The 26792-nt window shown below is 41.5% G+C and overlaps 1 protein-coding gene across 10 annotated transcripts in view; it reads left to right on the top strand.

Moving 5' to 3' along the window:
• Positions 1 to 26550, top strand: part of CCDC30 (coiled-coil domain containing 30) — a 124265-nt gene extending 97715 nt beyond the window's left edge. For all 10 annotated transcript variants that reach the window (XM_078452005.2, XM_078452006.2, XM_078452003.2 and 7 more), the window contains 5 exons: positions 12064 to 12205; positions 16517 to 16653; positions 19290 to 19404; positions 25765 to 25832; positions 26190 to 26550. In XM_078452005.2, the coding sequence (XP_078308131.2) occupies positions 12064 to 12205; positions 16517 to 16653; positions 19290 to 19404; positions 25765 to 25832; positions 26190 to 26388 (661 nt within the window). In that variant the 3' untranslated portion in view covers positions 26389 to 26550. The remainder of the gene's footprint in view (positions 1 to 12063; positions 12206 to 16516; positions 16654 to 19289; positions 19405 to 25764; positions 25833 to 26189) is intronic.
• Positions 26551 to 26792: the final 242 nt, after the last annotated feature.

The raw sequence follows: 26792 nt of genomic DNA, 5'->3' as shown, positions 1-26792 counted from the left end.
GTTGTCTAGTTTAGGCAAACAACATTTAAGACGATCAGAACTAGAATTTAACATCCGTAAAGGTGTGTTATTGAAACCTGTTATTGAAACCTCTAAAAACCCTCATTTCCAAAGACAGCCAAATGGAAACCAATTTGTTTGTAGAACAAGTCCAGTTTTAACAAACTTGGCCTAATTATTTACAGAAGTTCAGCAAGAACAGTTATTGATCATATATATCTTTTAAATTTTACTTTGCTGGAACTTTTTAGAAGGAATCTCCAGATTGAACTTTTTAGTAGCCTCTCCAGGCCAGAAGCCAAGCCAAGTACTTGCTGTCAGACATGCCTGCAACACCTGTAGATTTGGGCGAATTCCTCTTCACAAGGTGCCAAAGATATCCCGAGGTTCCTGCACCTGCCAGGAAGTGACATTCTTTACTCACCTGGTTAGGCTGCTGGGAACTTAGCCAAGGAGCTTTATGGCTGCATGTGTCATAAAGTCAACCTTAGTTCCTTTTAACTGTATGGTCATAACTGAGTCTATGCATGTCTCTCAAATATGACATTCCAGTTAAAGCCTTGGTAAAATTACCAATATTTCCAATGGTGTCCTGTTCCAAGGAGAACAGATTCTTATTGAACTTATGTAGCAGTGAGACATACACATAGAGACAGGACACCAAGGCTTTTCTTTACAGGAAGCAGTTTTATTTGTGCCAGCACAGGCTCAGCGGGCTAAGACCCAAAAGGCTGAGCCCTGAGCACCGTGGGGGGCAGGAGAGGGTTGCCTTTTGTATAATTTTTGCTCCTTTGTCTCCCACATATGGTAACCTACAGTCTGAATGGGCGGTCTATGTTACAGAGTCGTGAGGAATGTTGCGCACGTGCACATAGCCAGGTTGCCTTCCCTGGTCTTGAGGTTTTCACCACATTCCTTAGGGAGGGGCTCTACCACACTTAGGCAAACAAGTATGATGGCCACGGAAGAAAGAATGCTCACTGAGAGCTTTTGAATTTGAGAGGGTTTAGGCAGAGAGAAAAGTTAAATACTTTGTACACAAATAAATACTTTATGACATTTCTGTATATCATAGATATCTTGAGAAAGTTTCCTTAATCTGGAAGAGCAAATGTTAGAGAACCGGCAATACTTCAAAACAAGAGCTGCAAAATGATAACCCATCTTTTTCAGTTCATTTAGTCCCATGTTACTAATTCTTCTTCTGTTTCAATGCAACTTTTTAGTTCTGAAAATGCTTACCCATCTTAATATTAATCTTAAAGATGTCAAATGCCTGTATGTGTCCTAAAAGTTCTTTGTATAAGTCTCCTTGAAGATGAAACATGTTTTCTTATACGCATCAGAACAAATAACTATAAATGACAAAATCTCAGAAACGGACATTGGTAACAATCTAATATGAGAGTTCATTAAGATGCAATTGACAGGGGCGCCTGGGTGGCTCAGTAGGTTGAACGTCCGACTTCCGCTCGGGTCATGATCTCGCGGTCTCTGAGTTTGAGCCTGGAGCCTGTTTCGGATTCTGTGTCTCCCTCTCTCTCTGACCCTTCCCCGTTCATGCTCTGTCTCTCTCTGTCTCAAAAAAATAAATAAACGTTAAAAAAAAATTTTTTTTAATTAAAAATAAGATGCAATTGACAAGGAAATTCGGTTATTTTTGGGACACATAACACTTCAATAATCGGCATAGCAAGTGCCGACCTTATTACCAAAACATATTAAAACATCAGGATTTGCATTTATATTGGAGCATTTACCCATGCATTTACCCATTCACTTACCCATGCAACACAACCTAAGGTTTACTATGAATGACAGTGTTTTCCAAGTAACTTCACATACCAAAAAAAAAGGCCTAACTGGTCAAAAAGACTTCATTTACAATTTAAATCTTGGGAAGTTTGTTAAAACCTTAGAAAGTTACAGAGCACAACCTAAACAGGATTACTGCTCATTACAAATTTTATTTATTCATTTAAATTTTTTTTTTAACCTTTACTTATTTTTGAGACAGACAGACAGAGACAGAGCATGAATGGGGGAGGAGCAGAGAGAGAAGGAGACACAGAATCCGAAGCAGGCTCCAGGCTCTGAACCATCAGCCCAGAGTCCGACAAGGGGCTCGAACTCACGGACCGCGAGATCGTGACCTGAGCTGAAGTCGGCCGCTTAACTGACTGAGCCACCCAGGCGCCCCAGAAATTTTATTTATTCATTTAACCAAGGTGGCACTGAGAGATTCCAAAGGCAAATATGTAGGGTTATATAGTTGTTAGCAGAACTTAGCTCCTTTCACATTGAGAAGTTTTAACTTGAAGTAATCAAAGACTTGATAAAGAGGAAACCCAAAGCTTCGGTTTTCTCCGGCAGACCAGAGAGAAAAATTTTGCATATTATTTTTTTATCAAGAGCAGATCAACAATCCAAGAAAACTTTTGTGTTTTGAGCAGAGAGAAAAGCAGAATTTTAACCTTATACCAGTGTACTTTTAAAATCCATTCGTTGCAAACTTAGTGCATCCTAACCACACATGAAATTCCTTTCCAGAGATTTTCCTTCATGAACCTTCTACAACTTTCCTTTGCCATCAGATTTTGTTCCAAACCATTTCTCTCCAAACAGCCATTCTCATTTAGGACAAGATTACTTTCTTTTACCTTCCACAAAAATGTATTTCCATTCCTTATATTCTTCTTACACATTTCCTACATTTTTACATACTGAGTTGTTTCCCTTATTTCTATTAGTATTAACTACATTCAGCAGAATTTTAACTCTTAGAAACCTTAGTTTCCAGTGAAAACTTAGTAGTAACCGATTGTGAACGGTTACCAGAATTCTTTAGATGGCAAATTTATGAACCACTTAAGCACAAGCATGTTTGCCGACAGACCCAAATAGCCTTAGTTTCTCTGCAATAAGAAGTCAAAGCGCAAACCTAATTAATGTTTTAGCATTCCATTCTATTTGGAAAAGACCTAGATGTCCAATGAATTCTATCCCGTTCATTGTGCAATCGAAACTTTAGTGTTTCAGGTTACCAAAGACTTTGAAAGCTGTCTTAACAATTACTGCTGAAAACTTCAAGACAGACAAAATTAACCATTATTTTAAGTCATCTTCTTGCTAACACATTGCAGAGGTAACTTGAGCTTATTTGACCTTCAGCAAACCTAGATAGAATAAAAAAAAGTTTTATATTTAATGCTGATAAACAGGTTTATCTCAAACCAGCAAACTTAAATTCGTTTAAATACCAAAAATGTTACCCCTGCATCCACTTAAAAGTCAATCAATTTGTTCCCTGTTTTTAGTTTTTACCTGGAACATCAGCAGGGAATATGAAGTGGGGAGCCCAAGGAGGTGTCCTTTACTCCTTGACTTAGAGGGTGGGAGGAGGAGCCAATGGTGCCTGAGGCACTAATGATGGTTGTGCAGGCTGCACCCAAGGTGGTGCAGAAATAGGAGGAGGAGGAGGGGAAGGCTGAAGAGGTGAGGTTCTACCCAGAGGCCTGAAGGCAGATAAAATTCCAGAGGGCAGAGAGAGAGAGAGAGAGGTCTAATTGGTCCTAAAGCCTGTCCACTTGGACAGATGAGCAGGCACCAGGTTTTTTGTTTTGTTTTGTTTTGTTTCCAAAGTGGAAATATGGAGTCCATGTCAGGTAGGAGAAGGCAGACATTTGTTTCCCCGAAACAAATGGAGTTTCGGCAGCTGCTTGGGAATATTCCTTAAAGTCCCCGTCCCTAGGTAGACTAACCACAGTTAGTTCCAATTATAGCCATTAACCCAGGAAATGAATGAAGGAGAGGCCCTCACATCTATTAGCAGGAGAACACAGAGAGAGTCAAGTGTCCCCTTCATTAGGGATGGCCTGGGTTTCCTCCAGCGACTTAGTTCTATCAGGAGGAGGCCTGTTTAGACATCCAGTATGTCAGGAGGGAGTTTACTAACCAAACACATTTAGGCAAATGCATTCTGTAAGAGGACTTTTCGTCTGGGTCCTGATTTAGAGCCGTGAATGCCTGGACCTAGGGTACCTCTATCCATTTGCCAGATTTCCTGCAGAAGAGATCTAACGGCTAGATCCTAGTAAGGCCAATGCAGTGTTATGGGAGATCAGTCCTTTCCTAAATTTTGCAATGCAAATTGTCTCCACTGGATTGAAAAGGCATCTCAAGGGAGGATCCCTGAGAACTGAAGAGGAGCTCCCATGCTCCTCCTTCCTAGAGAGAGAAGTAGAGAAGGTCCATTACTACGGAGATCCGCCACCTCACACCGCCCCCCCCCCCCCCCCGAATCCCGACTCCCAGTTGGCGTCCCACACGCAGGATGTGTCAGAGGTTCCTGGTGTTAAAGTGACCTGAGGCATCCCTTGAACAAAGTTGCTATGATCACTGACCAGCCAACTAAGGGCCCCTGAAGGAAGGATGCTAGGGTCCCTCCCTCCCTCCCCCCCCCCTTCCCCATTGCATCCTAGAATACAGATGGGTGCTGATGTATGGACTGAGTTTGCCTTATCAAAAAGGCTGAGAAGAAACTGCCATTTTTAACCCAAGGAAAATACTGGAAAAGTTTTACAAGGGGGAATTAGCCAATTTTGTAATGTAAGTAGCAGTTAGTAGAAGACGTTGACAGAAAACAGTAAAGATAGAAATCTATCATGATCTAAGTGACATTCCAACACATATAGGCTTTATAGCCAACTTCCCTGGGAAATGGTCCCCAGTTGGGTTTTAATTCAATTGAGTACTGGTTTCGGCTGGCTCCTAGTGGGGGTCTCCTGGCCAGAGGCGGCTACACCAGAGATTTGGAGGGGAATTACATTAGACCAATGAGGAGGAAACCTCACACTGGAGTCTTAAGATCGGTGGCCGTCCTGGTGACTTAGGTGGCTGTCCCGTGCCCAAGACAGACAACTTTGTATAAGGACAGGAATAAAGAGAGGGCATCAAGCTTCTGGGTCTTATTACCATTCCCTCCAGGGTACTAACTTTCAGCCAAAAGGCAGGCTTTTTCCTCCCCATAGAGTAGCCACAGCTAGAGGATTGCAACCTAAGCAATCGACATGAAAGTGTTCCAATTCGACCACATTCCTTGAAAAGCCCCTGAAATGAGAGTAAAGGAAGAAAAGAAAAGGTACTCATCAAGTTTGCACCAAGGCTCAGAGTCCAGATGAAAAGACTCAAAGCTCCCATGTAAGGGCACCAAAATGATGGGATTCTTACCACATGTAATCTTTTGTGTCCAACTTCTTTTGCTCAACATATTCTATGATTTTTGATGCTCACGTATAGTCACAAATATTTGTCATTTTATCTTAAAATTTTTTGCTGGCTGTGAGGCTGGCTATTCTTCCATGTTATTTTCCCCTTGCCTTTGGGACAGTGGATCCTGACCCTAGCTGCATGTGCCTGGGCACCAGCATAGATTTAGTTAGATCAGAAGCAGTGGGGATAGGGCTTAGGGATCAATGTTTTTATAAAAGCTTCCTCATGTGATTCTGATGTGCCATCCGGTGTTAAAAAACACAGATTTAGGAAAGAAAATGGAAGGAACTGTCAAAACTCAAAGTTCATTTTTGTTTTCATTCCCCTGATCCCAGTCCTGACCTTTATGGACCATGCCTAATTTTTCCATGTTTTCCCAACCACTCTTCCAGAGGAACAAATTCCTTGCCTTTTTGAAAGAAAAATAATGGAAAAGTCCATCTGGTTTTACTTGAACATAAACAAAAAGTTGTCCCTAAATTTTAAAACATGAGTATTGTGCTGCCTCATAGATCTAGTAGTTAATAAAACCAAAAATAAACTTAGAAAATGCCTGTGCTCTTCAGGCAAGTTGGCCAACAGAGCTTCTGACCAAAGCAGAAGGTGTGCCAAACAGCCAGCCAGCAATGGCGAGGGAAGGCTCCAGCCTCTCACCCGCTGTACTGCGTCAACATACTCTTCAAACCATGCATAACACTACAGGAAGAAGCCTGAGTATCAGGCAATAGGAGCTAGTTAGGTCAACCCTAATCCACTCACTTAATGGAACTTCATTCCACTGTAAAAGATGGGGGCCCTGAAGGTGAGACAGCAGCATGAGGAAATGCTTACAATATAATAAATGAAAAGGGCATAAGATAAAAATTTTAATATAGGTAAGATTTAAGGAAAAGATGCTTATAAAAAGACTAGAAGGAAATACAACCACTATTTTAATACTAATCATATTGGGAGTTGGGTTTTCTTCCCAAATTTTCTATAGCTTATCATCTTACTTTAAAAAATAAATTAATTTCTGGGGTGCCTGAGTGGTTCCAGTGGGCGTCTGACTTCGGCTCACGTCATAGTCTCACAGTTCATGAGTTCAGGCCCCGCATCAGGCTCTGTGCTGGCAGCTCGGAGCCTGGAGCCTGCTTCGGATTCTATATCTCCCTCTCCCTCTGCCCTACCCCCGCTGGTACTCTTTCTCTCTCTTTTGAAAATAAATAAAACATTAAAAACAATTTTTAATAAAAAAATTAATTTCTTTTTTAAAATGTTTATTTATTTATTTTGAGAGAGAGAGAGAAAAAAGAGAGAGTAGGGGAGGATCAGAGAGAGAGGGAGAGAATCCCCAACTCCGCTAACAACACAGAGCCCGACCTGGGGCTTGAGCTTTAAGCTCGACACTGACAGTGTGGATCCCTCCCCATCTCTCTCTCTGCCCCTCCCCTGCACCCGCTCTCTTTTTCAAAAATAATGAACTAAAAAAAAAAAAAAAAAAAAAAAAAAAAAAAGGACATAATTTACAAAGCTGTACGACTCTCTTGGAGTAGCTCTTCCATCACAGTTTGATTAGAATTAGCATCTAGATAAGTCTGTTTTGCTCCTCCCCTCCAGCTGGTTCCTAGTACTTGTATAAAACAAAATATCAAACCCACACATATTTGGTCAATTTATGACAAGGAAGCAAAGAATATACAGTGGGGGGGGGGGGGGGCCTGGGTGGCTCAGTCGGTTAAGTGTCCGGCTTCAGCTCAGGTCATGATCTCACAGTCTGTGAGTTCGAGCCCCGCGTCGGGGCTCTGTGCTGACCGCTCAGAGCCTGGAGCCTGCTGTGGATTCTGTGTCTCCCTCTCTCTCTGCCCCTCCCCTGCTCATGCTCTGTCTCTCTCTGTCTCAAAAATGAATGAAAAAAGAAAAAAAAAACAACAAAAAAAGAATATACAGTGGGGAAGAGACAGTCTCTTCAATAAACAGCGTTGTGGAAACTGGATGGTTACATGCCAAAGAATGAAGCTGGACCACTCTCTTATACCATACACAAAATTTTACTCAAAAAATGGATTAAAGACTTGAATGTAAGACCTGAAATGTAAGCCTACAGTTAACACCATAGTCAATGGTGAAATGCTGAAAGCTTTCTCTAGTAGATCAGAAGATATAAACTTTCTGTTATAAAACAAATAAATCGTGGAGATGTAATGTATAGTTAATACAGACCAGAGTTAGTATTGTATTGCATCTTTGAAGGCTGCTAAGAGAGTAAATCTTAAAAGCTCTCATCACAAGAAGAAAAGTTTCTATATATGGTGACAGATGTTAGACTGTAGGGATCGTTTTGCAATATACACAAATATCAACTCATTGTGTTACACAGCTAAAACTAATATAATGTCAATTATGCCTCAATTTAAACAATAATGACATTTAATTTCATTTTAAAAAATTAAAAAATAAACTTCTTGCCGGAGAAATCAGCAACATCTGGTTTGCTTGGCTTTGCTGGCATTATAGCATTAGGGTAGAGTGGGAGATCACAGGCTCTAAGGTCAGATTCTTCTTTGTACAAGTAACTTCCTTCTGGGTCAGGAGTCTCAAGAGCACCCTTAGGTTTGTGATTCATTTGGACTCACAGAACTCAGAAAAGCTGTTATACCCGTGGTTATGGTATATTACAGTGAAAGAATACAGATTAAAATCAGCAGAGGAGAAAGGCACATAGGATAGAGTCCAGGAGAGACAGGATGCAAGCCTGTTGTCCTCTCCCAGTGGAGTAGAACGGACAGTACATAATCCTACCAGCAATGATGTGTGACAACACGTATGAAGGTTTCCCAACCAGGGAAACTCACCTGAACCTTGACATCCAGAGATTTTTATCGGGGGTCAGTCTCATCGGCATGGAGTGCCCCAGTGATTACCGTTAACTACTCAGTCTCCAGACTCCCAAACCCCCAAGGTCAAACTGATACAGCATGGCCCAGGGCCCTAGGAGAACAAAAATGCACTGACCATAAATCATACTGGGGTTTTGTTTTTTTTGAAATGTTTATTTATCCTTGAGAGAGCACAAGCAGGGGAAAGGCAGAGAAAGGGGACAGAGGATCCTAAGCAGGCTCCGTGCTGACAGCATAGAGCCCGATGCGGGGCTCAAACTCATGAACCGCGAGATCATGACCTAAGCTGCAGTCAGACGCTCAACCGACTGATCCACCCAGGTGCCCCGATCATATTGTTAACATAAAATATTGGTGTGGTCCAAGGCCACAGGTATACAAAAATGTTATTGAGCAGGATATTCCAAGGCCTTAGAGAGCTAGTCAAGGAATGTGAAGGGTTTGGATACCTCAGTTCCACTGAGTAAACTCTACTGCACAGCCTCCATGTCCTGATTCATAGAGAGGAGATTGGCTGCACAGCTTTGCTTTAAAATCAAATGAGAAAAATAAATAAATAAATAACAATAAATAAATAAATAAAATCAAATGAGGTGTGTGAAAAGCCTGGAGCACAGGTTTTTTTTTTTTCTTTTTTTTAAATTTTTTTTCAACGTTTTTTATTTATTTTTGGGACAGAGAGAGACAGAGCATGAACGGGGGAGGGGCAGAGAGAGAGGGAGACACAGAATCGGAAACAGGCTCCAGGCTCCGAGCCATCAGCCCAGAGCCTGACGCGGGGCTCGAACTCACGGACTGCGAGATCGTGACCTGGCTGAAGTCGGACGCTTAACCGACTGCGCCACCCAGGCGCCCCTGGAGCACAGGTTTTTAGTTAGCTGGTAGTTCCCTTCAGTCAGGGCTTCCCCCAGTTTAAGTATCAGAGGTAAGATCAGACAGTTGACATGTGCAAACTGCTCAGGACCGTAGGCCTGAATGACTGTGCCCTCAAGTGTCTACAGTACCCAGAGTGGATTCCTCATTCCTTAAACACTTTCTGTTTCAGTTAAAAAGGCATTACCCCAATGTCTAGGCATTCAGGGAAATCAGGAGGCTACAGAGACCATTAGAATAGTTTCTTCTTGTTTGGAGTAGTTGTGGTTTTTTGTTTTTTTGTTTTTTAAGCTATCAGGATGTAATTAACCACAAATAAAAATAAAGTGAAACGAAAGAAACCAAAAACTTGACATCGATTTAGACCAAAATTTTCTCTTACATAAACAAGAAATCTGGAGGAAGGTGATTGTTGGGGTAGCTTTAGCTGCTCAGTAGTGTCGTGAAGGCCCAGGCTCTTTCCTTCCTTTCGCCCTGCCATGCTTGGTGGGTCAGCACCTTTGTCTTTAGGCTTGTCACATCATGGTTACGAGGTGGTGACTGTAGGGGCAGGTGGCGCAAGCTCAGCGGGAGGCCAGCCAGCGCAGAGAGGGCTGGTTTCTGAAGTTCCTGAAAGTGCCCAGCAAGCATACCTTTGTCACAGGTCCATCCCTGTAGCCACACACACACACACACACACACACACACACACACACACACGCACACCTGGGACCCACCCACCTTTCTTGAGATCAAGAGCTCTCTGTGGGCACCTAAATGAAATCTGGGTTTTGCCAGCAGGAGCGAAGAAAGGCTCTAGGTACACTTAGCCTGCCACAAGTAGTCTGTTTGTGATGAAGTGGAAGTGGTGAGAGATCCCTCCCAAATATGCCCAGGGCTTTCTCTCAAGCTTTAGGTTGCATTAGAATCCCCAGAAGCGTTGCTAAAACACAGATCCACTCCCAGAGTTTACTATTCTGCGGTTCTGGGAGAGAGCCCGAGGCTTTGCACCTTCGAACAAGTTCCCAGGCGATGCGGATGTTGCTGGTCACAACGCAGCTTGGGGAACACTGCTGTAGGCTGAGAAAACCTGGTTTAGGAATGTTAGCTACAGCAGCGCTTCTCAGTGAGCAGTGGTTTGCCTCCCAGGGCAAGGGAACATTTTGCAATGTCTGGAGACATTGTTATGACTGGCATCAAGTGGGTAGAGGCCAAGGATTCTACAAAGCACAGGATAGCCCTCCACAACAAAGACTTATCTGGCACAAGATGCCAATGGGGCAAAGGTCAAGAAACCCTGGTGTGGAGTGATTTTGCGTGATCAGACCTAATAGGTTCAAAGTAAAACTTCTCCTCAATTTTTCATTAGAAGAAGCACTTTCTGAATAACAATGTTCTTACGTGGAAAGCACAGCCATTCTCAAAGAGGTTTGCCTAGTGGTGGCATTGAGGTATTAATCTGTTCTCTTGTTTGCTCGGATTAGGTGTTACAGTAGCTTGAAATGATCATTTAGCTTTTTGTTCTTTAAAAAAACCCCAACAGGTTTATTGATACAATTAATACACCGTATAGTTCACCCACTTAAAGTGTCCAATTCAATGGCTTTTAGTTGCACATCCATCACCACGATCAATTTTAAAACATTTCACACCCTCAAAAGAAGCCTTGTAGCTGTTGTCCGCCATCCTCAGTTTCCCTCCCCACCCCTAGCCCTGGGCGACAAGGGATCCTCTATTTGCCTCTTCTGGACGTTACATATAAATGGAATAATATAATGTGTGGTCGTTTGTGACTGACTCTTGTCACTCAGCATAATGCTTTCAAGGTTCATCCATAGTGTCACATGAATCAGTACTTCATTACTTTTTGAGGCAGATTCGTGTTCCATTGTACAGATATCCCATATCTTATTTATCCATTCTTCAGGTGATGGTCTTTGGGTCGTTTCTACCTTTTGGCTATTGTGAATGGTGCTAGTGTGAATATTCATATTCAAGTTTTTGTGTGGACATATGTTTTCACTTCTCTTGGAGAAATACCTAGGAGTGGAATTGCTGGGTCATATGGCTCTATGTTTAACCATTTGAGCCAGGCTTTCTCCAAAGAGGCTGTCATTCCCACCAGCAGTGTTTGAGAGTCCCAATATCTCTACATCTTTGCTGGCACCTGCTATTATCTTTCTGTTTCATTTTAGCCATCCTAGTGGGTGTGAAGTAGTATCTCGTTGTAGCTTTGACTTGCGTTTCCTTAATGCCTAATGACGTTGAACGTCTTTTCATGTGCTCATTGGTGGTAAGTTCAACTTATGTCAGAATCAGAGTTAGAGTCTTGAGCAGAAACCTACAGACAACTGGCCTGCAGAAGTTCAGACTTGGGGCAAGGATCGAGAGCAGACTCCGTTATCAGAGACTGAAGTGGGTTATATCACTGTCCACAGGTATAGCCAAGAACTAGAAACTTAATTTAACAGCTGACTCCATGGAGCAGGATTCAGAATTAGATGTCAGGGGTCAGAAGTCAAGGAGTGTTTCCTGAGTTGGGGATGACTAAAGCTGGTGTTATTTAAGAGGTTATCCTTGGTCCATTTCCCCTACTTGGGGGCAAGAAGTCCTGCAGGAGTGAGGCAGGACGAATATCCACATCTGGTGGCAGGCCTCGACAGAGCAAAAAGAGGACACCCGAGAGAGGCGTGCACACACGAGGAGGCAACATAAACTTCCACAGTGCTCAGCTGGGCCTCTATTTAAATTTACTTTGGGGGTGCCTGGCTGGCTTAGTCAGTTGAGCGTCCAACTCTTGATTTCAGCTCAGATCATGATCTCATGGTTTGTGGGATCGAGCCCCGTGTTGGGCTCCGTGCTGTTAGTGGAGCTTGGGATCTTCTCTCTCTCTGCCCCTCCCCTGTTCACACACACACACACACACACACACACACACACACACACTCTCTCTCTCTCTCTCTCAAAATAAAGAAACAAACTCAAAAAATAAACTAAAATAAAATAAGAATAAACTAATAAATAAGCAAACAAATAAATAAATAGAAATTTACTTTTACAGAAACTTCAATGAGAAGCATCACCACCACAAAGTCAAGCTTCGCCGAGTCAAGAACCTTTTACTTCAGGAAGTAGAACTGCGAGACAAGAGAATTGAGCATTTGGAAAATGAAGTCAGAATCCTGCAGCACCAAGTGGAAAAGGTGGGCAGAAGCGAAGAGCTCCCCAAGTTGTCACTGCTCAACCCATTCGGGAGAGCGTGCTTGGGCGGCAATCCACCCGGTGGCCCCTTTGCAGCCCAGGTTTTCACTTCTTTGCACCTTCTTTATTTATTTATTTATTTATTTATTTATTTATTTATTTATTTATTTTTATTTATTTTTTTTAATTTTTTTTTCAATATATGAAATTTATTGTCAAATTGGTTTCCATACAACACCCAGTGCTCATCCCAAAAGGTGCCCTCCTCAATACCCATCACCCACCCTCCCCTCCCTCCCATCCCCCATCAACCCTCAGTTTGTTCTCAGTTTTTAACAGTCTCCTATGCTTTGGCTCTCTCCCACTCTAACCCTTTTCTTTTTTTTTTCCTTCCCCTCCCCCATGGGTTTCTGTTAAGTTTCTCAGGATCCACATAAGAGTGAAAACATATGGTATCTGTCTTTCTCTGTATGGCTTATTTCACTTAGCATCACACTCTCCAGTTCCATCCACGTTGCTACAAAGGGCCATATTTCATTCTTTCTCATTGCCACGTAGTATTCCATTGTGTATATAAACCACAATTTCTTTATCCATTCATCAGTTGATGGACATTTAGGCTCTTTCCATAATTTGGCTATTGTTGAGAGTGCTGCTATAAACATTGGGGTACAGGTGCCCCTATGCATCAGTACTCCTGTATCCCTTGGGTAAATTCCTAGCAGTGCTATTGCTGGGTCATAGGGTAGGTCTATTTTTAATTTTCTGAGGAACCTCCACACTGCTTTCCAGAGCGGTTGCACCAATTTGCATTCCCACCAACAGTCTTTGCACCTTCTTTTGATGTGAGTCATCCTTTAAGACCTGCCAGAAAGGATGTAAGACTCGTGGGGATGCTGAACCGAATCAGACGCTGAAAATAGCCCGCACTTCCAACTCAGGAGCAGTGTCTGGTCTTCTCTGACATACCCTTCCGAACCACACTCAGTAACTCATTCCTACTCCACGTTGCCCTCATCATGCCTCGAACTCCTGTCGGTCTTAAATGGCAGTGAAAATATATGGCCCCTATTCCTTTAGCAATCCTTGTGGGGTGTCTCCAAGCCTTTTTCTAAATATCCGTGGTTTCCTTATCCCTGTCCCGTTGCCCCTGTGACTTACTGGTAAGCGAGAAGACAATGAGGCAGATGGAACGGTATTGACTGCAGAATGGTCTTGAGATCATCAAACGACACAAATTCAAAATGGAGCGCGGCTGACGAGGTCAGTCATGCTTTCCCTTCTTGAGATTCCCTAGCCCATTTCAGAATTTTGAAAACTCGGTCCTCACTCCTAAAATACTCATAGCTATGCACGTGCCAAGGATTCCAGAAGAATTCATGCAATTTCAGTCATTCCACGGGCTGTTATGGGATGGTGAAGAATTCTAGACTACACACATGAGACATTTTTGGATTATAACAGATGGGTCACCAATGTTGGATTCTTAATTAAAAAAATCCTCCTGATACTCTACACTATAGTGAGGGAGAAAAATAAGCTGGATTTTGCAGTATCCTTTTATCTGGGTACTACATCGCCAAAGACTCAGATCTAGGTTAGACTCACAACTAGGAAAGGTATGCAGAAGAAAGGAGCAATCCTGGCTCATGGGCCCACCGGAAATATTCTGCATTATCACTTTCTTGTACTGCCTGCCTCCCACTTCTAGCCTTACATGACAGAAACAGCCCCCCTCCTTTCAGCAGGCATCTTCTCTTTCTCCCTGACTGTACCGGGTTAAATAGTGTCCTCCACAAAGTCGTGTCTATCCAGAACCTCAGAGTGGGATCTGATTTGGAAATAAGGTCTTTGCAGGTGGGATTTGTTAAGATGAGGTCATAGTGGATTCGAGTTGGCCCTAAATCAGGGCCCGAAATCCAATATGTCTGATGGCCCTATGAGAAGAGCAGACACACATAGACACGTGCAGGGGAAGATGGATGATGGATGCAGCTCCATCAGGGAGCACCAGGGAGGGCTTGCCAACACCAGAAACAGAGAGAGGCGTGGAGCCCCCAGAAGGAACTAACTCACCCAACACCCCAATTTTAGACGTGTGGCCTCCAGGAATGTGAGAAAATCAGTTCCTCTTGTTCTAAGCCATCCAGTTTGTGGTTCTTTGCTACAGCAGCCCTGGAAACCCGACACATCTACCCAGAGAGTGGCAGGTCTCCAGGAAGTACACTGGAGGAGGCAAGTAAGCAGAGGCTAAGGAAGAGCAGTTGACCCTTTTCTCACTGCCCTTGAAGGGGGCTGTGGACTCTGGCCTTAAACAGACTTGGATGCAAAATCTAGCCCTGCCACTTAATAGTTCTGTGACCTTGCACAAGCCTCTGGGTATCCTTTCCTCATCTGTAAAATGGCATTGCTAGTACCCATCTCACAAGGCTTTTTGTGCAGTTAAAATATGAAATGCCCGTATCTGACACATACAACTTTCCATAGATGTTACTTTCTTCTCTTTTGTGTGTAAGCTCTCCTAGAAACATGTTAACTGGTAGATGCACAGTTCACAAGAGAGATTGTTAATGGAGTAGGAAATACTTAGCCTAGAGAAGGCTGATATGAGATCTTCTAATGCCACAGTGGTACAAACCTGGAGGTCCTGACTTTACTTAGTTTAGCGTCTGGATCAGAGCCATGAGCATAAAAAAGCTGGGCTCCCTTTCCAAGCACCAAATGTCCAGAAAGCAGTGCCACTTTTTTGGGCTTTGTTCCTTCAGCCTTCTCTTTATAGGGTGAGCCAACTGAGTCTCCTGACTATTGTAAACATCCAAACCAGAGTTCTCCAAACATTTTATCCTTTTATTAGAGAATGTGTCCTGATTTTCTGGCTAAAAAAAAAAAAAAAAAAAAAAAATAGGGTATTTCCAAAGGGCAGGGTGTCAGTAGCCTTCTCCCTCCAGTTTCCTTTCTAATCCAGTTGTAACTGTGGAGTATTATCTGTGGGATGGCTTCTTCTCAATCCTTACCAAAAATGTATTTAAATAAGAGTAGGCAAGATTACTGTTAGACATTGAAGGGTCCCGGATGCAGGACTTTAAAACCTGGAGTGGTTTGTTTCAGAACATAATGTAATATCCTTTCCTATAATTCTTAAATAATAGATGGAGTCTTTTCTGAATGATCTATATTAGTGTCTTTATTAAAAGCAAGAAAGTTGCCCCTCTTAACTCCATGATTCACACCTGCCAGCAGCTCAATATTCTTCTCCTACCCCAACTCACTCCCGCCATCAGCACGTGGGAACAAACATAGAAGGGTGAGGGCACTTAACACTGACAGTCATTAGTGACATGAGGAGGGTAATTCTACACTTTTGAGCTTCTAGATCCTCCCCAACAGTGACATTTATTAATATCTATTGACTCTTTCAGTATAAGAAGTTTAGTATTGTTTTCACAAGACACCCTCCTTTCTCACTTTAGCTATAGCTTCACTAGCTGTTGCTTTCAGGGAAAATTGTTGGTAGAAAATGAAACATGGTGTTAAGATGGAAGTCTCTTCTGCATGATCACTATACGGATATTCTCAGTAGCCAGCTTACCCGCTTGATTTGCCAAGCCAACTGAGATCCTGACACTGGTTGCCAAGTGAGGGGACTAAATGTCCATCTTCTTGCCTTTGCCTTAAGAAGACTATCACCACGGGGGCGCCTGGGTGGCGCAGTCGGTTAAGCGTCCGACTTCAGCCAGGTCATGATCTCACGGTCCGTGAGTTCGAGCCCCGCGTCGGGCTCTGGGCTGATGGCTCGGAGCCTGGAGCCTGTTTCCGATTCTGTGTCTCCCTCTCTCTCTGTCCCTCCCCCGTTCATGCTCTGTCTCTCTCTGTCCCAAAAATAAAATAAACGTTGAAAAAAAAAAAAAAATTTAAAAAAAAAAAAAAAAAAAAAAAGAAGACTATCACCACAATGCAGATGGAGATGTATTATATGAAAAAATGTCAAACTGGAGCTTCAGGGAATTCAGTTGTATTTGTTAGTGATTTGATACCTATGGTATTAGAATAAATATGAGAGGCTTGGGAACTTATTGAAGTTGAGGTCTCAGATATTTTTAAATGTTAACCCAGAAGAATGATTAATTACTCAAAAAAAAATACATGGCAAAAAAATAACCAAAATAAACAGAAGAACTCTCTAGCCGACAATGTCAGCAAACAGGTGAAAAACAGACCAGGGGGCAGGAGAGGAAAAGTCAACAAGGGAAATTTGCTGTCAACTTTGTAATTCTTTCTCCTGCTGTGGTAACAAGGGGCTTTATTATCTCTAGGAGAAGGCATTCCAGGACAAGATCATTGCTCAAAATGATTTACTGCTCCTAGAGAAAAGGAGCCTTCTGGAAAAACTCACAGAGAAAGAAGAATTGATCAACAGCAATAAAGGGGTAATATCTTCAGTCCAGAACAAGTAGGTGCAGTCCTGACTGAGGAGCCAATGAACTCTATAAAGGTGTTCCTCCCTCCACAAAGAGATTGCTCCAGAGACTATCCCTTGAGTTTGCAGCCTATCTCATAACTGTTGCTCTGCTGTCTGCTGTTTCCAGTAGTTTATGCAAAAGTTGTGAAATTAAAGAGAAAAAGATCACGGAGGAGGCGGGTCGGCCATTCAGATGGGCTCTTTCACATAGGCATTGCCTGACTGAGGGCCTAGCTATGCTTATTCTGGCCTGTCACTTTGTGTTTTGACACTCATTTGTATCATTTGATACCTATGGAATCAAGAGAGATCGAGAGAGGAACAGGCTCATACTAGTGACTTAAATTCATGAAACCCATAGGATACCCAATGTATTAACTTATAATGAGAAGTATCCACAGCAAAGATAAATTCACATATTAGCCAGCCCAAGCCCTCTCTCCTCTATAGGAAACTTCAATTATAATCAAAGTTTTCTTGGAGCACAGAATTAGGGCAAAGAGAGTGGGTTGAACTTAACAGATAGTGTCACTAATAATAACTGTAATGAGGGCACCGGGGTGGCTCAGTCCTTAAGCATCTGACTTTGGCTCAGGGCATGATCTCACAGTTCATGAGTTTGAGTCCCACACTGGGTAAACTTGAGCCCTGCTTCGGGTAAAACGCAAGCCCTGGGTAAGCCCCTCTTCCCTCCACCCCCCACCTCTCTCTGTGCCCCCTTGCTCACTTGTGCCCTCTCTCTATCTCAAAAACAAACAAACAAACAAACAAACAAACAAACTATAATGATTAACATTTTTCAAGCACTCACTATGTGCTTGGCACTGTTCTAAACTCTCTCTCTCACCAATCCTCACACTAATCCCAGGAGGGAGACACTGGGATTAGACTTATTTCATGGGTGAGAAAGCTAAGGTCCAGAGAGGCTCAGGAACTCAGACAGCCTAGTCACTGACAGAGCAGCGTGTGAACCCCAGTAGCTTGGCCTTAGAGCCCACAGCACCACAGTCTGTGGGGAGATCTGTTCAGCAGATTGGAACTCTCCTTTCTGCTGTTGGGGGCACCTGCTTCTCTGGGCAGACCTGGAGAGTCTCTGATTATCTTTTACTATCTATGTCTCCCCTTTTATGTACTCTAAATAATCCATGGCCCTTCTCAATCTACATCATTGATTTTGACATTCCCAATGCAACTGACTTGTTATCTGTGCCTTAATATTAATGATATTTCCATATTGTCCTCCTGAAGGCACACTCTGGCCATCTGGATTGGATTTGTATGTTTTCCTTAGAGTAGGTTTCTTCTACAGGATGCTGCTTTCTTTTACAGATGAGAAAAACTGAGGCTCAGATTTGGTTTTTGTCAAGGGTCACACAGCAAGCAAATGGTAGAACCAGAACTCAAACACAAAACACAAAAAAATCTCTGATCAAAACTATGTTTTGATCATGTGTCCCAAATAAACCATGGTCCTGGAAAATGAGCCTGGTATAGTGATTATACCAGCGCTTATATAACTTCTATAACTCAGGCTTAGAAGTCTGAAAGATCTGGATTGCATCTCGGCTCTCCGATTTTCTGGTTTTATGTTGCTTTTCTCTGAGCTTCAGTTTCCTCGTATGTAAGATAGGCTCCATAACAACATCAATTTCATGGAGTTGTAAGGATGAATAAAATGAGCCAATACAGGGGCGCCTGGGTGGCTCAGTTGGTTAAGCGTCTGACTTCGGCTCAGGTCATGATCTCATGGTTCGTGGTTTCAAGCCCCACTTCGGGCTCTGTGCTGACAACTCAGAGCCTGGAGCCTGCTTCTGATTCTGTGTCTCCCTCTCTCTGCCCCTCCCCTGCTCATACTCTGTCTCTCTCTCTCTCTCTCTCAAAAATAAATTAAAAAAAAAACCATAAAAAATTTTAAAATAAAAAAAAAAATGAGCCAATACATGAACAGTTTTAAGTGTCTACTCTGTGGGTAGGTTATAGTGCCTAAGCGCATGGTAAGTACTTGGTAAATGGTTGCTGCTGCTGCTACCACTACTGCGGCTGTTACTACTACTACTACTACTACCACTACTACCACCACTACTGCTGCTACTGCTACTACTACCACTACTACTGCTACTGTTATTGGTGCTACTGCTACTACTACTGCTGCTACTATTACTATTCCTGTTGCTGGTGCTGCTGCTACTACAAAAGTAGAGGATGACTGTATGAGATCAGAACCAGATGCAGTCTGTGTAGCTACAATATTTGAAGGGATGCAGAGTCTCTTGTTTCAGTCCCATCCCTGAATAGGATCGTATCCTTTGTTAAGTTTCTCTGTTGCATACGGCATGTTTCTATTCTCAATTTGTATTTAATGACTAGGTATAGGCCAGAAGCTTATTAATTTCGACTTCATCTTGGAACATGGTAGGAATTATTCTGCCAAAGTTGGTTCCAAAATCTGGGCAGTGGGCTAAGACCCAGAGCTAGTGGGAAGTGAGGACACAGTTTTGAGTTTTTAGTAATTATTAAATACTATGCATTATTATTATTTATGATAATACTATATTATTAGTAGAAAGTAATAAATTGGTAAAAATACAGAAATTTTTAGTTATTCCTCTGATTTATCCCATTCTTAGAGTACTTCTCCTGGACAAAGAAAATAAGCATTTGCAGGAAACCAGTCTCTGGCTCAAACACCAGGTTGGCTTCTTAGAGAGTATCATAAAGAACATCCAGATTAGCAGAAAAGAGGTAAGCTGGGTGCTGCTATGAGGGCCTTCATATGAAGCCCGGTTGCTAAGACTATTGTGTTCTCTCTCCCCTTCATCTTCCTGTAGCTGTAGGCTGTACTTGGCCTCATGGTGGACTATGGCAAAGAGGCCCATTGGCTGCACCAGAGCAGCACACCCCGAGACTACTCTTGGCCAGCTTTGCTCTTCTTTGGGTCAGCTTTTATTAAGTACTCTCATCCTATGTGATCCCAAAGCAATTTGTGCATGCTTCATAGCTTCTTCCTTAACACTGTATCATCATTGCCTATTTTGCTTCTCTATCTCATCCACTTAGCAGTGAGACCCTGGAGGGCAAGGATTGTATCTCGTATGTCATTGTATCTATAGGCAGGTGCTCCATAAACATTTCAGAGTGAATGAATATTAAATATTTTCACAGATATGCCTCATTCTCAACAACCCTGTTTGCCATGGATTGTTTTAGCCCTGTCTGAGAAATGAGCAAATCTGAGACTCCTAGGGGTAAATGAAGCTAGTCTGGTCTGGCAAGGAGTCAAGCCTAAGGAGAACATCAGAGTCAGAGAAAGAAAGAGAGTCAGAGTCCGAGAAATTATGTTACAAAAATCCAAACAGACAAGTGGCCAAGTCCAGGCAGATGTGGCAAAGAGTATAAGTTCAGAGAAGGTCCAGAGTCTAGCTGGTGAATGTGTCAGCAAGAGGGACTTCAAGGAGCAGAGTTGCATTCTGAATCCAGGAGAGAGGCTGCTTTCTTTCTCCCCTGGCTTATATCACCTCCTAGGTGTTTCATCCCAGGATACTTTATGTAGATCCTGCCTGTTGAGTACTATTGCTATGGGCATAAGACCCTCATCTGGTTTGCTCTAGGAAAGGTGATTATTTCCAAGCTATAGGAGTTGTCTTGTAGATTTTTTTTTTCAAAAGCAGAACTTCCAGAGGCGCCTGGGTGGCTCAGTCAGTTGAGCATCCAACTCCGATTTCAGCTCAGGTCACGATCCCAGGGTTGTGGGATTGAGCCCCGTGCCAGGCACTGCATTGAGTGTGGAGCTTGCTTAAGATTCTCTCTCTCCCCCTCTGCCCCCTCCCCTGCTCATGCTGTTTCTCTCTCTCTCTAAAATAAAACAGGACAAAAAAAAAACTATTTTTTTAAAAAAGGAGAACTGCCAGATTATATGGCTTAATTTCCAGTAGTTTATGTTTTTGCTTGAGCTACAACTATGCTCAACTGTCTAGTCATTCATGGGTGCCTGGCTGGCTCAATCAGAAGGGCATGTGACTGTTGATCTCAGGGTTGTGAGTTTGAGCCCCACGTTGGGTATAGAGATTACTTAAATAAATAAATATTTTTAAAAAATTGTCTAGTCATTCACTATTTTACTTATTCATTCAACAAACATCCATCAATTCCAGGAACTATGCTATGTCCTAGGAATATGAAGATAGACCCTGTTTCCAGAGGTCTTTAGTCTAGTAGAGAAGGGCAGAGACATACCTGAATAAGCACTATAGTATTATATAGGTGGTGAGTTGGAGCCTTAATGGAGTATATACTAGAACAATAGCTTTGATATCCACAATAGTATCCTCAAACAAAATAAATGTGACATGGGTCAGGATTACACTACATCGAGCTCAATGTTTCACATGTGACAAAAGTACCAACTTATAGCATCTTCATATCTGTTAAACAATCCCAAAATTGTTTTTAAATTTAGAATCTTAAGGATCTTCCAATTCAGCCCCCTCATTTTATACAGGAGGGAGAGAAAACTCAACGAGGTTAAATGACATGCCTGTGTCACACAGCAACTGCTGACATTTCTCATATCTCTTGATTCTCGGTAATTGAGTATCACGCTAAAAACAGACCAGCATATAGATCCTGAGATCAGATATATCCTAGATCTCTTCCTTCCTTGCAATACCTCAGAAGCTAAAGTGGTGAGAACTTGACCTTTGGCGAGTGCTTACTACGTGCCTGTTATTGTACTAAGCATTTTATGTATATTATCTCATTTAATCTACAACGTAGATTCCCATTTTCACAGCTGAGGAAAACTGAGCTCTAGAGAGGTGAAGTGACATCATTGCCCAGGGCACATAACTAAGAAGTAGAAGAGCACGGACTGAAAACAACTCTCTTCGGCACTTTGTTCCTTGTACTTAGCTGCTGTCTCATTATACCCTAAGTCTACTGTTTCCCTTTCAAGGGTATTGGGGTAACTAGGGACCTAGCCTTGTAAGAGACCATATTGCTTCCTGCATTGTAATTCCATCTTTCTTCTCTTCTGGATTATAAATATGCTCCATGAGAGCAGGATCTATGTCCATCATGTTACCCTCTGCATCCCAAGCACTTAGCACTTGAGTTACAGCAACAACTTAATGCAGTCTTTCCTCCTAATCTGTCCTGCCCATGCCTCTAGACTAATCTTCATGAAGCACTACCTGCTTTCATAGTACTTCATCTCATAGAGTTTCAGAGACTTCCTTTGTCTCTAAGACAAAGTTCATTCCTTCAGCAAATATTTATTAGACATATATAGGCATTATAATCCAATATAGAATATGGGCCTCATTCTGTTCCCTATATGGTCTAGATATGATGATGTATGAGATACAGTGTCTGCCCTCACAGAACTCAGCCCTAGTGAGAGTGACGCCAGATAGCTGGCAACTACCATACGTTGTGGCAAGTTCTATAATAGCAGTAGGCCCAGAATGCTGTGAAAGCAGAAAGAGCGATATCTAAACCTATCTGGGGTACTTAGGGAAGGCTTCCAGAGTTGTTGATGTCTAAGCCAGGAGAACTGAAGCCACGTAGGAAATACCTTTCTGACATCAAACAAGCCTGATCAAATGAAACCAATCTATTTATGGTTTTCCCCCAAAGCTCTGAGGTTTCCTCCCTCTGGATCTTGTATTTCCCTTACTTGGAAAGACACATCCTACTTTCCTTCTTTCATCTTCCTGGCTTTTGTGTTTTGAAGTCCTACTGTTCCATTAATCTATAGCCAAAGTATATTTACAAAATACACTCTGAGCATATGACTCAAAATGATGCAATGGCTTCCCACAGTCTTCACAATAAAACCCAAATTTTCCAATGCAGTGTTTGTATCCTCCATGACCTTGCCTCTGTCATTCTTATCCATCTCATCACATCTCATCCCTGGTTGGTTCCTCTCTCCACTCTGGGCTCCACATTGTCTGTGTCCCTGAATTCTATGGCATCAGCTTCAGGCTCTTCCAGGAAATCCCTCTCCCTCCATTGCCTTCTCCCACACCTTTCTTCCCTCAGATTTTCTCTTGGCTTGTTCCAGCTGTCTCTCAGAATGCAACCTAAATAGCTTCTTTTCCATAGAGCTTTTTCTGAATCCTCCCCTCCCAAAATCTTATCCTCCCCTCCCAAAACCTGGCTTTGTGCCCTTGACAGGTTTTCTCATTGCACCTTATGTGCCAAATCCCAGCTCAGCATTTTACTAGCTGTGTGAAAAAAGGAAACCTTGTTCACCTTCTAGTTCCCTCATCTGGGAAATGAAGTAATCACACTCAAAGGTGACTGTTCCACATAAAAATCTGCATATGAATATTTATAGCAGCATTATTCATAATAGCCAAGAGGTATAAACAAGCCAAATGTCCATCAACTGATGAATGGACACATAAAATGTGGTATATCCACACAACAGAATATCATTCAGCCATAAAAAGGAATGACGTATTGATCCATCTTATAACACAGGTGAGCTTTAAAGATATTATGTGAAAGGAAAAAAGCTGGTCACCAGAATAGGCAAATCTATAAACATAGAAGTAGATGAGTAGTTGCCTAGGGCTGAGGCATTGAGGGATAAGGGGGTATAGTTAAAGGGTATTAGGTTTATATTGGGAGCAATGAAAATGTTCTAAAATTGATTGTAATCATGGTTGTACAACCCTGTGAATACACTAAAAACAACTGAATTGTGTATTTTAAATGAGTGAATTATATAGTGTGTGAATTATATCTTCATAAAGCTATTGTAAGAATGAATGAATGAATGAATTTCAGAGATGGCAACTGGGGATAAGATAGGATAATTAGAATAATGTACATAAATTACCCAATGTAATAGTTGGCAAATAGATGGCCTTCAATAAATATAGCTTCTTTCTCCCAGTATACATACATTCACTTGCTTCAATATATATTGAATATTTACTGAGTTCCTCCCATTGTTAGGTGTGTTCACGTTAATTTTCACAACGCTGGAAGATTAGGTATTGTTATTCTCTCATTTTAGATGTAGGAAACAAAACTCAGGAAGGTGACAAGACATATCAGAGTCTAATTAGTAGAGCCAGAATTCAAGCCTGGTCCTCTCGGTCTAGTAAAATTTCTTTTCTTTTTTTTAACATTTATTCTTTTTTTTTTTTTTTTTTTTTTTGAGAGACAGAGAGAGACAGAGCATGAGTAGGGGAGGGGCAGAGAGAGAGGGAGACACAGAATCCAAAGCCGGCTCCAGGCTCTGAGCTGTCAGCACAGAGCCCTACACGGGGCTTGAACTCATAGACTGTGAGATCATGACCTGAGCTGAAGTCGGACACTTAACTGACCGAGCCACCCAGGCGCCCCTAGTAAAATTTCTAATGCACTATAAATTTCTCTGAATGCTAGTTTTTTCCTCCTTATAAAAGCTTCTCATTTATTTCAACACAACCAAGAATTTCTTACAGGAACTAGTTGGCGTGCATCAAAGGTTAAACAGAGGTCCAAGTTTAGGGGAATCAATAAGCCTCCATAACTGTATGTAAAATTTGGTCTGTGTTGATTGGTTCCTGTGAGAAAGGGTATTTGGTTTGTTTGTTTTTAATATTTATGATATTTTTAATATTTGTTTTAATGTTTGTTTAATATTAATTAAATATTAATTTTTTTAATGTTTATTTATTTTTGAGAGAGACAGAGACAGAATACGAGTGGGTTAGGGGCAGAGAGAGAGGGAGACACAGAATCCGAAGCAGGCTCCAGGCTCTGAGCTGTCAGAACAGAGCCCGACACGGGGCTCGAACTCACAAGCTGTGAGATCATGACCTGAGCCAAAGTCGGATGCCCAACCGACCAAGCCACCCAGACGCCCCAAGGGTATTTGGTTTTTAAAGTCATAGGATTTACCAAAACATAGATACTTTTTATCCATGATTTAAAGGGACATAAAATGTTTACCAGAGTATTAAATAAAAACTTACCTGAAAGTAGAATGGACTGATTATATCAGCCAATATAAAGTAACTCATGTATAAAAATAGATATGAAAAGCTGGCTTACAATGAAAGCGCTAATACAAAAGTGTAAGATTTATAATTGCCAAATATTCTTCAGGTATTTAGGGATTACATTTTCTTCAGTTTTATCGAGATGTAATTGACATATAACATTCATTGTATAAGTTAAAAGTATCCGGCATAATGATTTGATATATGTATACAATGCAAAGTGATTATCGCATTAAGATTAGTTAACATCTATCACCTCACATAGTTTTTTTCCCTTGTGATGAGAACTTTTATAAGATCTACTCTCTCAGCAACTTTCAAATATACAGTACACTATTGTTGACTATAGTCTTCATGTTGTACATTACATCCCCAGAATTGATCTTATAACTGGAAGTTTGTACATTTTGACCATCTTCACCTAATTCCTCCATCCACTACACCCCCACCTCTGGCAACCACAAATCTGATCTCTGCTTCTAGGAATTTGGTTTTTGGTGTTTTTTTTTTTTACATTGTACATATATGTAAGATCATGAAGTATTTGTCTTTCTCTAATTAACTTATTTTACTTAGCATAATGCTCTCAAGGTCCATCCATGTCGTTGCAATTGGCAAGATTTCCTTCTTTTTTCATGGTTGAATAACATTCCGTGTGTGTGTGTGTGTGTGTGTGTGTGTGTGTGTGTGTGACATTTGCTTTACCCATTTATCTGTCCATGGTGTTGTAAATAATGCTGCTACAAACCTGGGGAGGGTGAAGATATCTTCAGACAGTGATTTCATTTTCTCCAGCTATCCAGAAGTAGAATTGCTGGATCATATGGTATTTCTATTTTTAATTTTTTGAGGAAACCCCATACTGTTTTCCATAGTGGCTGCACCAATGTACATGCCTGCCAACTATGCACAACTATCCTTTTCTCCACAACCTCACCAGCATTTGTTTTCTCTTGTCTTTTTTATGATGGCCATCCTAACAGGTATGTAGTGAGGGGATTAAATCTTTAACCAAAAATGTATATAAAGTATAAGTTTTAGGATAGTATGGCCAATGGCTTATTATTATAATTTTAAATGTTCATCCTTTCTTTTCTTTTAGGAGACAAAAATTAGTAACATCCCTGAATTTGAAGTATTTTATAAAATCTTGCCCCTTCCAAACTCCAGGTTAGTAAAGCCAAGACAATCAACTGCATGCTTGAGACTCATGTCTGCCTAACTCATCCTGAGTTGCTTGTTGTCTTGAAGAAACATAGCATTTGGGGGTAATTTTGTTTTATATTTAGTATTTGAATCCTTTTCCAATTCCTTTTCTCTTTCCACTTTTTCACTCCTACACCTGACAGAATCTTGACTTAAGGTAGAAAGTAATCATAAACATAAGTTTACGCTAAATGTTATTTGGTTTCCTTTGTGCTTGACAGTTGTAAAAACTGAAATCCTATCGATGCCTTATCCCCATACCCCCAAAGTGCTACCAGGACATCCTGTTTTCACCAAGTTCTCACATATGGCCATTCTTAGTTTTTCAGGAACAGGTTTGGTAGAGTCAGATGGAAGTCTTCAAGGGCTTGAAGAAAATAAGTCAGAAGAAGCAATGCCAAACCCCAAGTCCTCCAAGTCTCCTTCATGTTCACAGAATTCTAAAGCTGGATATGTAAATGTGCCTTTTCTTAAAGAGACACATTGCATCGTAGAACAAGACCAGAAGTCAGAACTATAAAATCATTGGTGGCTAAACTAGGCTGATCAAAGCTGCTAACTTAAAGCTTGGGCATGAAGGTGGAACATGACATGGAGAACAGTTACCACAGATCCTCATGGGACATCAACCAGGAGCCTTCAGAATTACTGATAAATTCATTAAACCAGTTGTAAAAATGGATTTCTCAAGTTTGTTTGATATCCTCAAATATCCTTGTATTGATCAATAATAGTGATTAGTTCAATGGTTTAATTAGGTTTCTGTTTAGCAGAGCATACATAGGCTAATTCAGCACTTTTTTACTATTATGGGTATTATTCATTTTTTAAAAGTTAAAAACAATGTAATCATATTAAAGCAAATACTTTAAAAAGAAAAAGATATCTCCTATAATCCTGCATTCTCAACACAACTATTTTCAT

Source organism: Panthera onca, chromosome C1, assembly GCF_046562875.1.
Source record: "Panthera onca isolate mPanOnc1 chromosome C1, mPanOnc1 haplotype 2, whole genome shotgun sequence".
NCBI lineage: Eukaryota > Metazoa > Chordata > Mammalia > Carnivora > Felidae > Panthera > Panthera onca.
This window is presented reverse-complemented; position numbering and strand designations above follow the sequence as displayed.